Source organism: Ursus arctos, unplaced genomic scaffold (assembly GCF_023065955.2).
Source record: "Ursus arctos isolate Adak ecotype North America unplaced genomic scaffold, UrsArc2.0 scaffold_22, whole genome shotgun sequence".
In the NCBI taxonomy this organism is placed as follows: Eukaryota; Metazoa; Chordata; class Mammalia; order Carnivora; family Ursidae; genus Ursus; species Ursus arctos.
Window position 1 is genome coordinate 33,446,738 of NW_026622897.1, and position 12,159 is coordinate 33,458,896.

The following is a 12,159-nucleotide window of genomic DNA, read 5'->3' on the forward strand; positions in this document are numbered from 1 at the left end:
CCGCATATTAGGCTGGGAATGCCAGCTTCGAAGCAGGATAGTACCTTTGAGACCCCGACAGGCTGCAGAACTCATTCTTCCTAAAGACGCCATAGTCTGACCCCACTGAGGAATCCAAGATGGGGCCTTCAGGACTCTTGTTTCTTACCCTTCTATAGTTCCTTAAGCCACAGGAGACATTTAAACTTTAAAACTATCAGGATTGAAGGGGGGGGGGAAGTCTTCATATCTCTGGTATATGTGCCACATTGATTCAAGAGACTTGTTTAAAGTCATCTATGATGTTTATCACAGAATCATATCAGAGTTTGGTTTGTGATATTTCACATTTTTTCCTGAGCATTTGACTCAGCCTCTAGAGCTTGACAGAAGGTGGGGATATCCCCAAAGGAAGTCTACTTCTTCTCTTTGGCTTTACGGCAATGCATAATGTGGGTCATTTTTTTTTTTGTCATCTGGTAATAGGTGTGATATGAGGTGGGAGACAGGGTAAGGGGAGAAGGGAAGCACCAAGAGCAAATCTACCCAGTTATTTGCGGAAAGTGTCGTTTGTCTCAAAGTTATGACGTCAAAAAGAAGAAGAAATGTATGAGGGATTTGAGCTAATTGCCAGGCTTGGCAGCTGGATTGACATGGCACATCAAAATGTCCCAGGAGACGTAACAGACAGGCCATTGAGGCTGGGCTTCAGAGCTAAAAGGCCCCTTTGTGAGCCTGGCCACAGCTAGCCAGCATGGCTGCAGCGGCGCACCCTGGGCTGACAGAGTCAACAAAGTCGTATCCACACCAGCCCTGCTGCAGACACATCCAGCGTGGTCTGAGCTCCAAGGGTCGGATCTGAAACTCCGCAGTGTGTGATGTTCCAGTTTCCTTTGACCCAGGAGATGAGCGGGGCTCCTTTTAATTTCACGGATACATTCCCTTGTGCGTAAAGAGTTATCTGTTTGTCATTCATGGCGATAGTCTCCTAAGCTGCAGGCGGTGGGGTCCGTACATCCCAGACTCCTGGCCACGAAGGAACGGCCACGGAGTGAGATCATGGAGTCCCATCTCCTGGCCCTTTACATTGTTCAGACTTCATGGCTTTTTGCCTACTGATGGAAAGGTCCAAAAGATAAGCAAGACAGAGCATAGAGCTTATAATAGAAGGAGGAAGAACTTGGAGTTCTTGCCTTCATTACTGACTCACCATAGTTTGTAAATTCACCCGCCCTGATCTGCTAAAGTTGGAGATGTGTGGTAGTTTGTTGTAAAACACTGTAGTCTCCCTTGGTGGGAAGCCCCACGGAGAGGCTATCAGTCACAGCCTTGTTGACTTGCACCAGCTTGGCCCTTGTCATGGGTGAGGTAGTGAGGCTGGCAGAGATGGGGAGACTAAGGCCCTGCCGAGGTGGCTGGTGGGGACCTCCAGGGAACAGGAGCCGCCCATGGAGAAAGGCTCTGGTTTTATTCCTGCTCCATCTTCCTTTTTCTTCAACCTGGAAGTGGTAATGGATAGGAAGGAGGACAAGGTGAGAATTAGACAGTTGTTCTATGTAGAATTGTGCTTAAAAAAAAAAAAAGCCAGCATTTAGGTGTTAATTCTGACTCACTTTGTGGAAAGAACATTCTAGAAGTGGTGACTTGGCTTATTGGACTGTACCATGAGTGGAAGTGAATGCCTGCGGATGAGCTGATCGCTGTCAGAGCAGGTGGGAGGACATTAGTCAAGTGCATGTTTGCTTTCCAAAGAAATCTGCCCATATTTCCAAAAGTGGAAACCAAAGATACCAAAAAATTACTTAAAATAGCCTACTTTCTTAATACAACTACTTTAACATTTTCCTCTACACATTCATTTGCTCACGTGTTATCATCATAGATTGTATTCAGTGTAGTATCTTAGCTTGTTTTTAGGTCATATTGTATCACATTCTTTCTACAACATGCACTTGTTTTCCTCACCATCCTTTTTATTGCTGTGTAGTCTTTTATAAAGTATATAATTTACATCATCTTTTCTACAAATAACGTAGTGAACATCATCATGCATATCAAATTTTCAATGCCCAGAGCCCTGACCCCTGGCCCCTAACCCCTAGCTTCTGACCCTAACCCTAATTCTGACCCTGGCCTTAGGCCTGGCCCTGGATCTGGGAGGGTGGCTTTCTGAACACATGGTGGGAGGGCCTGAGATGCTGCCTGGTTGTCCTGGAGAAGACACCAAACATTGAAGCCTTGGTAGTATCTCTGAAAATTGGTGTGAAGGTGGAGATAAAAACAGAAGGACCAACTGAATGTCTGTTTAAAGAGTGCTTGGAGTCCCAGGTCCCTTTCTTGCCTCAGCTGGCTGCCTGTCTCTTCTTGCCCCAGCAGAAGTCGGGGGCTTTGTTCCCTGGAGGGGTCTCTGAACTTTCAGTTCACTTCTTTAGGAATCATTATTTAGTGTTGAAATTATTGGTTAAGTTGCAACAATTTAATGACTCGTGATTGGTAACTTGGTAAAAATATTATAGTGCACGTCACTGCCCTTTGACCAACATTAGCCATTGTAATTACAAAACCTTTGCTAACCTAATGGGCAGATAGTGTTCATTCTTTATTTTACTTTGCAATTATTAGCTAGGTTACTTGGGGGGTTAATTTAATGGTTAGATTTGACCTTGCAAATTAGCTGTTTGTGTCTTCTGTTTGTATGATCTATAGATTACAATGGATTCAGAACAAACTAGAACCTGTGTTCTCTAACACTTGCCCTGATCTTCCAGTTTCTAGAACTCCGTCTGTCCCCTTAGCAGGTGACAGTGGAGCAGAGGTGGTGGAGGCAGTACCGGGACTAAAGCTTTAGCACCTGTCTGCGCTGGGCACTCTGTGGGTGACCTTGCTCCGTCGTCACAGCAGCTCTGAGGGGTGGGTGCTGTCACTGCCCCTACTGAATGGTAGGGGGATCCATGATGTTCATGGTAAGCACTTAGGCTTAGATGTAGCATAGGGAGTTAGATTTACGAGCTTTCCAGAAGCAAAGAGTTGTAACTGTTTATTAATATTTTATCCGTCTATGAATGTATTAATTGGATTTTTAGTATGTAGATGGATACTTTATAAAGGCATGAAATGATGGTGTTTGACCCAGCCCTCTGTCTGGACTGATAAAAACATCTTACAAGATGATGACAAGCACGAGGTGCTCTGGACTTCCTTGTACAGAGAAGCTTGCTTGCTTCCCCCCCCGCCCCCCCCCCCCCCATCCAGCCATCTCCACCACCCTCCTTCCCAACAGGGCAGGGGCTAACAGTTTCCTGCTCTCAGAGAGGGAATGTGTGGTGTAACTAATGTCCTAACTCGCTCATATTTTCCTTCAAAAATGCACTGTGCATTTTTCCCCAGAGAAACCTCCAGGGTTGGTTTAATTTAGGATAGATGACATCCTCTGGGAACATGCCAAATGAGGGTACAGTGAGGAGGGAGGGAACAAAAGGGGACACAGCCAAGGAGTGTGCGTGACAAATTAAAGAGAAAGAACATCTCTCCCCACGAAACTCATGTCGATACAACTGTGCAACTGGAGTGCAGTTTAAACCATGAACAAGCACAGAACAGTTGCCCACGAGCAGGGTTTCCTTGACGGGCTTGGGGTTTGGAATGTGCTGTATTACAAGAAAGAGTGTTTGGTGGTCCCGTCTTACTTTGGATTGGAAATGTCTGGAGGAGGGAGGAGAATCTTCAGAGTAAGTGTATTTCCAGAGTGGTAATTTGCAGTTTATACAGTTATGAACATGAATTGCTATGTAGGACAAAAGGTAAGCCAGAACCAAGGTTGTTGGATTAAAAACTATGTGTTGCCCTTAACAAAAATGAGGCTGTGGAGCCTTATTTAAATTCCACCAGTTAAACATGTGTTTTGAATATCGGCCTTAGAACTCAGGAGTTTCTACAGCTTTTAAGCTGGATTATGGCTGGATGAGCCAAGTAATTTGCTGTTTATTCTGAGAAACAGCTCTGCAGTATGGGAATTTCAAAGGCTAGGGTCAAGTGCAGGTTACTTTCTTAGGAAACCTAACACAGTTTCAGCTATAATGCGCGAAACCAGGGACTTCTTCAAACAAGAGGATTGCCTCTATCCATACTACATAGAAGTGAATCTGATCTTAGTTTATACAGGACTTGAGCCTTAATTTGGGCATTTACGCATCTGAGCGGTGTCTGCACAACCAGCGGGGTCTGGGCGGGGAGGATGTGGTTTGGATGAAGATTTGAGGAGTTTTGAGTTCTGGCTCTTCCATTTTGTAGTAAGTCGTGTACGTTCTCTGAGCCTCAGTTTCCTTTTCTTCAAATTGTTCCAGCTCATTTTTTCTAACAGTCATTTTCTCCCCCCAACAAAGGAAAAGAAGGAAAAGTAGAAATTATCCGCAGTCCCACTATCCAGAGACAACCAGAGTTAAGTACTCTTTCACTGTGTTGCCTTGAGGGTCAGAAAATCAGAAGAGAATACTCTAAGTGGGAAAATTCTATGTAAATAGGAGGTATTTTTGCTGAAGGACAGACAGGTCTGTCTTAACACTTGAACCTCTTCACCATGGGCCAAGAAGTCCTTTATGATTTCATCTTGTTTTTAAATTCTTTTATTTTTTTTTTGTTTACTTTCTCTGATTATCAAAATAATGATGCAGATTTTTTGGCTTATCTTCAGTTTCTAATTTTTCTACAATGTATATGTATTAAGTAATCTTAGATAATGAATTTTTAAGACAGTAGCCAGATGTGTTCATTGTAGAAATTTTATAAAGAAAAACAGGAAAGAACAGTCCTTAATCCCATCACCTGGCATTAGCCACTCCAACCTCTTGTTACAGTAACTTCCAGTCATTTTTCTGTGCATTGTATTTCACACATACTTGGTGAAATCCTAATACGCATAGATAGGATTTTTTAAAAAATCCTTTCTTAGGGACTCGGTGAAAACTTATTGAACTGAATTATTAAGGTCAATAAACTGAAAAATGTTGTTTTGATTTTATGTCTCTGTTAATAAGTTTGCTTTGAAAAAATGTATTGAGCTGCCGGCATTTTCTCTCTTAATTCCTTGATCACATTCTCCATCTGTTTATCCATTGATGTTTATTTTCCTGCCACGTTTTGAAAAATTTTTAATTTTTAATTGTTAATCACACGAACCAAATTCATTAAATGTTAGCATGATGGCCTAATTGCAGATGAACATATAATTTCATATAGTGAACATAACTTGCTGATCACCCTTGGTGCTTGGGGATGTGGGGAGAGCAGAGGGGGACTGACTCCTGGTCTCTTTGCATGAATTGCTGGATTCTGAGTCACTGAATTCTGGAATTATCTCCCCAAATGAGGCCTTTTGGTGTACATTCAGTAAGGTCTACAGCAGTGCGTCCAGCAGAAGTATAGTTATGAGCCACATGTGTCTACTTAAAAATGTTCTAGCAGCCACATTTTTTAAAAGTTAAAAGAAAACAAGTGAACTTAATTTTAAAATAGTTGAGTTAACCCGTTAAAAACATATTTTTAAAAACATGTTTTAGGGGCGCCTGGGTGGCTGAGTTGGTTAAACGTCTGCCTTCAGCTCAAGTCATGATCTCAGGGTCTTGGAATCGAGCCCCACATTGAGCTCCCTGCTCAGTGGGGAGTCTGCTTGTCTCCTCCCTCTGCCCCCCCTCCTGCTCTCTCTCTGTCTCTCAAATAAATAAATCTTTGAAAAAATAAGTAAAAACACGTTTCCGTTAGCTAAAACCATCATCATTTCAACAGGTAATCAGCATAAAAAACTATGAATCAGGTATTTTGCATTTTTGGTACTAAGTCTTCTGATTTTGATGTATATTCTACACTTGCTGCATATTTCGGGTGTCCGGTAGCACAGGTAGCTCATGGCTCCTCTGGGACCGCACACGTCCCGAAGGAGGTCAGACTCTGTGTCTGAGGGAGAGTGCCCTGACAGGTCTAGACATCACCTCGAAATGAGCCTTTGCTCTGTGTCATGCTGCAGGAAAGCTCTTCAGAAGCCCGAGATTCTGTGGCACTGGAGTGAGCTCGGATCCCTTACTGAGGTCGAGGATTAGGGACTGCGATTCTCATCATGTGGTATTTGAAGAGGAAGGGACACTCGGGGGTGGTTCTTCTTGCTTTTTTCCTAACACCGATTATCCGTGTGTGGTAACAACAGACAGGTATTAAGTACTTCCCTCGGAATAGACATGGTGGGCCATGCTTTATATTCCTTATCTCATTTAATTCTCACAGCAACCCTGTGAGGTAGGTATGAGCTTCTTATTTAAGGGTGAAGTTAAAAACTCGCCCGTGGGTCCATGGTTAGAAAGAAGCGAAAGCAGAAAAAAGAGACCCCATACGAAGGAGAAGTGCTGTCCTGTACTAACATGGAAGGTAGCCCCCGTGGGTGGGAGTGGGTTCTAGACCCCCCAGGTCAAAGCCCCCCCCCCCTTTTTTGCTTTGTAGTGAGATCTCTGCTTTGTGAATCCTAAAGTTTGCATACTCTGAAAGTAGGATAGTGTGTGGTTTGAGAGCTGTGAATGCCCAAGTCTGTGAGAAATCAGTGACACAGTGGACGTGACATGCTGATGTGGCACACTGCATCCAGGTGTCACGTAAATATGTACGTTTATGAATGAGCTTGTGTATGAAGGCTTGCAGCGTGCACAGAGGAGCCCATAGACTGGTGATTAGATGCCACCAATGACCCTGTTTCCCCAATCCAAATAACATTGTCACTCCCACTTTGAGCTTCATTTTCTGACCCCAAATACATAAGAAGAAGGTCAGTGATGGGGCGCCTGGGTGGCTCAGTTGGTTTGTTAAGCGTCCAACTCTTGATTTTGGCTCAGGTCGTAATCTCAGGGTCCTTGGATGAGCCCTGAATTGGGCTCTACGCTCAGCAGGGGGTCTGTTTCTCCCTCTGCCCCTCCCCCTGCTCATGGGCGCGTGTGTGTGCTCTCTCTCTCACTCTCTCAAATAAATAAATAAAAATCTTTAGAAAAGAGAGAAGGGCAGTGACATGGAGCTATGGTATTATATTGACAATGTCATGATTTGAGATTCTACCTAGAACCAATTATCCAGAACCAATCTAAGCACCAGAGGTCTTTTCTTTAATAATACAATGTTGGGGGTTTAGCTATTATTTGAAAGCACATCAAGCATATGTGATCTCCCAACTTGCTCTTGGGCTTAAGGGGCCAGATCAATTGACACAAATGTATTAGGTACCAACCTAGTTTAAGTCATTTTCTACCCTCAAAAAACATGCATGCTAAAAATTTGGGAGAAAAGACACATGCATGAAAAATTAAATAATATTATATTTAAATAAAAATTCAGGAGAACAAAGGACTTGATATAGGCCAGTGGTGGTACATTGTTGGGATTGTGATTTAGGCAGGTTGTAAGTTCAGAGGAAAGAAATGGGTACCAATTCTGGGGTCGGGCTATGTGCAGCATGGCCCAAGTCACTGACGATGGAGGGCCAGTCTGCAAGACTTTCCTCTATGACCCCCATTTTGTCTTGTAGATGTGACTTTAAATGCTGTTTTTTTAATACATCACTGCGGACTTAGCTTTGCTCAGACATATTTAGGTAACTGGTCAGTTACTGGTCAGATGGGTGGCACTTGGGAAAAGGTCACTCTCTGCAGTGTTCTGAGGCTCACTGAGTTCCTTGAGAAAAGAGGAGGACCTGTGCTGCCCCGGTTTTTGTGAGCATTAAGTAAGTGGAAATGTGGTGCCTGACAGATAGCATAGACCCACAATAAGTGTTAGTTGAATGCTCTCTGGAAACAAGACACTAGCCTATGCAAGATAATAATGTGGAATGTAAGTAACAGTCCACAAGAACAACTCAGAGGCAGATTTCCAACCTTATGCTTCCCCAGGGGCTTCTCAAGCCTGTAGGAGGTGTGACACTTTTGTGTTAGGGTGTCATCATGGACACCCTACTGTGGTGTGGTTGCTCATCGTGGGCCAAGGAACCCAGGAGCGAAAGACCGAAGGGTGGCTGCCTTCCCTCCCTCTCTCACCAGGATAGGGAAATTGCGAACCGCGTGGACTCGAATCAAAATCCTAGGCGGGATATCCTTTATGTTCCTATTATCTCTGTTCTGTTTTGTAAGTTACCATCCTGTGCTTTGCTTCTCTCATCTAAATGGGCTGACAATGAGACCTATTTTAGAAGGCAATTATAAAGTTTAAAATGAGATGCCAAATGCACAAAGTGCTCCGTAATTGTTAGCCATAACAGAAAAAATGTATTGGACTTATGCATGCCATGCTTGGTACCAGGCTCTTTATTAGGTTCTGTGGGATTCAGAAGATAATAGTAATGGTGATTATAACTCACATTTTTCTAGTGCTTATTTGTGTTGGGTTTTGTAGATATTATTAACCCCTTAAGTCCTTTAGCATTGAGCTAAGTAGTACATCGTCCCAGGAAATCAAGACACCTGGTTCAAATAAGCTAGCCCTGTGACTTCACAGAAGGAAATCAGGCTCACAAACAGATAATTATAGCATAGAATTCTACTCAAAGGTGTTTCTCAACGCATATTGGTCCCCATCCCATCTTTTTCCCTTTTCTCTGTGTCCCCATTGCTAGGGACATGGCCAATGAACAGCATTATCTTTGGAAGCTGAGGATAGGTTGTTTCTGGTATGATCTCATGAGAAATTGTCCTGTTCTGTCCCAACACTCTCTCCCCCTTCATTTACACTAAGCCCAAATCTGCCTGGTCCAGATCTTTGATCTCACCAATCCATTGGTGGAGTAGTGGAGCCAAGGAATAGAAGTTTGCTGTCCTGCCTGCACATCTTCCATTGTGATGTGCTGTTTGTTGAACGTGTAACTGAGTTATTTACGGGGCCAGTGTTCTCTTTAGTAGAAGAGTTCCCATTTTGAAAAAGGAAATTCTTTCCTTTCCCCTAACCTTGGCAAACACCCTTTTCCTGCATTGCCAGTCAGGTGACTAGTCCCCATCATGGATGACTTAGGCTGGCTTTCAGGAAACACTTCCTTTTTGTTCTAGATCAGAAAAAGATTGAGAAGATAAATCCACTGTTGACCATAAGTGAGTCCCAAATCCCAGAGTTTAATAAATGTTAAAAGATAGAAGCCCCTGCCCATAGATGCCTGGGCCAAAGGGAGGCCCCATGCTTCAGACACCAGCAATGCAGGCTCATCTGTGCCCACCTCGGCCCCAAGGAGATGTGCCACATTTGTCCCTTGCCTTGGAGGAAGTGTGAAGGGAGTAATTGGGGCTGGGAACGGGCATCTGCCTTTGAATGGAGGCCGTGTAACATGTAGTCTTTTGCTTCTCCCCATTGACCGCATTCCTTTCTGAAATCCCAGGATGGCTGGAAAGTGGAGTCCACTAAGGAATCAAGAACCGAATTGAGCTCCACGGTTCTTCACCTTGCCTTGGGGAACTTAGATCCTAGCTGTTTGAATGGAAAATGGATGGGACTTTCTGATTGAAGACATAAGGAAATCTAGTTGGGGAATATCTTCCGAGTCAAGGTTGAGAGCCCTGGTGTTCGTTACCAAAGCAAGGCCCGTGGTAGGTCACATTGTTAGGATCTGCTGGATTGCTTCTGAGGTCATCTTTATGAATGTCTGCGCATCCACCTAGGGAGGGCTCAAGTGACCCTTGTCAAATTTTCTTCTAGAGTACAACACGTAGCTGCCAGGAGGAATCCTGGGTACAAGAGATGCTTACAAAATGAGTGATACAGAGGCTGACAGGGTCCAAAAACATTCCAGCAAGTCTACTTAAAAGGAAAATAGGCCAGGTTGCCTCCTGGGCAAAGTGGGGGAGCTCTGAGAGCTTTGGCTGCAGTTAGCCACGAGTAACGGGAGGCAACAGACACAAATAAGCGTCAAAGATTAGAAGTACTAGCTGGATCTCCAGAGGACTCCGCCCTGTGATACAGAATGTAGGTGATTCAGGGGTGCTGATGATTCTTCACACTCCAGTTCCCAGACGGAGACCTAAAAGGTTAGGGAGATCGGCGAGTCCCGAGTCTGCAAAAGAGAGGCAGCTGTGGTTGGAGGACTAGCCACCAGGCCCGTCTTTGCTGTTTAGACCTGCAGGAGTTGTTGGTAGGAGCCCTTGGCATAGGCTGAGAGGAAATACGGTGATTCTTACGAAACAGGTGACAGAATAGTGAGGTGGGGAATGTTGGAGAGCTGAGCCAGAGGTGGCAGCTCACAGTTTCAGGTAGAGCAGCCAGTGCCTGGGCTTTGAACCATCTTTATCACTCAGCTAGGAGCACCAGACCTCCTCACCAGAGCAGATCAAAACAAAAGACTTGTCTCTTCCCCAAGACTTGTCCATTTCATTGGATGGTACCACCTGTCCATTTGTATGAAGCCCCAAATCTAGGAGTGATTTTTAAATTTTCTTCCCCTTCTTTCTCGCTGTCCATGGATCTATCCAGATGTATCCCAAATCCATCCCTACTTGCCCTTCTGCTACGGCCCCATGAGACTCCCATCGGTTCTCACCAAGACCACAGCTCAGCCTCCCTGCGGGGAGCCCTGTGTCCATTCCTGCCCCTTGCATCTCATCTCCACACCACTCTGTGGGGCAGCTCCTCCATGGGCAAGGGCTACACCCTGAGGGCAGGGCTGGCCTTGGCTTACAAAGGACCTTGCACGTTGTTCTCTCTGGTCTTACCTTGTCCCACTTTTGCTGGCTGTACTTCTTATCCGCGTGTCTGCCTGTGCTAAGTCCTGACTTAGGCCCCACACACTAGCCGATTCCCTACCTGGAATGCTCCTCTGCCTCCTGCTTGACCCCCTTGCCCCAGCCACTGGCTCCTTCTTGTTTGTTATTCAGACTTCAACTCAGGCACCCACGTCCTCTTCCCTGCCTTCTCAGAATGAACTAGCCATCTGTCCCTCCCTGTCACATTACCTGGCTTTGATGGCTCACCTGTTTCCATCCCTGAGAACATAAGCTTTGTGAGAGCAGGACCCTGGTATCTCCAGCCACCCCAACAGTGCTGATCCAGAGGGAGAACATATTACGTATTTGGGGGTGAGAGTCTGCACCTGTCGTCCTTGCGCCGGCACGGACACGTGTGCGGATGGCCTGTGGCAGCAGGGTCCACGTCAATAGTCCGGGTCTTGTTGGGACTATCTCCTCCCACCGCTTTCCTGGGGTCTGACGCCTGGTCTCTGCTTCCCTTGCAGCCGTCCCTGCCAGCTCCCTTTCCCGTCGACAGTGCAGCAGCACAGCCCCATGTCCTCCCAGAACCCTCCCGTCAGCGGGCCGCTGCACTCCGTGTCCTTGCCACTTCCGCTCCCCATGACCCTGGTGGCTCCGCAGCCCCCGCCAGCCGCCTCGCCCAGCCAGCAGCTTGGGCCGGATGCGTTCGCCATCGTGGAGCGAGCCCAGCAGATGGTGGAGATACTAACTGAGGAGAACCGGGTGCTTCACCAGGAACTTCAGGGTTACTATGACAATGCCGACAAGCTTCACAAGGTACGTGACTTCCCGAGGGACGGAGAGGGAGAACGTTCTCTGGGAGGGTCAGAATTTTTTACCGCTCATCAGGGGTGGATGCCTTGACCCATGGGCGGGCAGTGACCTCTTTTTATGTCGGGTGCTGTGCAAAGCTTGAGGGAGACAGACAAATAGGACACAGGGCCTGCCTTGGAGGAGCTTACAGTCCAAAACTGGGAGCGTCGCCTGAGCTCATAGTAGTAGTAGTATGTCAGGTGTTTGTTGAAGGTACAGGTGCCGGGGGGGGGTGGTGGGGGATGGCCCTGGACCTGAGACTCAGAGTTCAGTAGTACTCCCCCAGGTGGACGGTGTGGAAGAGGGAACACCTCGAGGAATGCAGAGGGATGGGTTGAGAGAGACAGGTCTGTCTTTACATCCAGGATTCTTAGATAGGAACCATGTGATCGCCATGTGGTTTCATTCGCTGGTCTCCGCAGAAAGCAGTGTGGCCTCAAAACCACGGGTAGGGTCCGAGTGACTGCCTGCCGTCCATTCTTCTGTTTGGCATTTCCAGTGGGGAGATGCTACACAATTTCAGTCCGTGTCATTATCATGGGAGTATCTGAGTGTGTGGCAGCCTTCATGCTTAGGGCTTTATGCCGAGGGCCGCAGTCTGTTGGAAAACTTCCAGCAAGAT

At 46.0% G+C, this 12,159-nt stretch overlaps 1 protein-coding gene across 10 annotated transcripts in view; it reads left to right on the forward strand.

Annotated features, from left to right (window-relative positions):
* Nucleotides 1-12,159, forward strand: part of AMOTL1 (angiomotin like 1) — a 146,725-nt gene that overhangs the window by 85,725 nt on the left and 48,841 nt on the right. For all 10 annotated transcript variants that reach the window (XM_048217174.2, XM_048217175.2, XM_044386505.3 and 7 more), the window contains one exon: nucleotides 11,210-11,501. In XM_048217174.2, coding sequence (XP_048073131.1) covers nucleotides 11,210-11,501 — 292 coding nt within the window. The remainder of the gene's footprint in view (nucleotides 1-11,209; nucleotides 11,502-12,159) is intronic.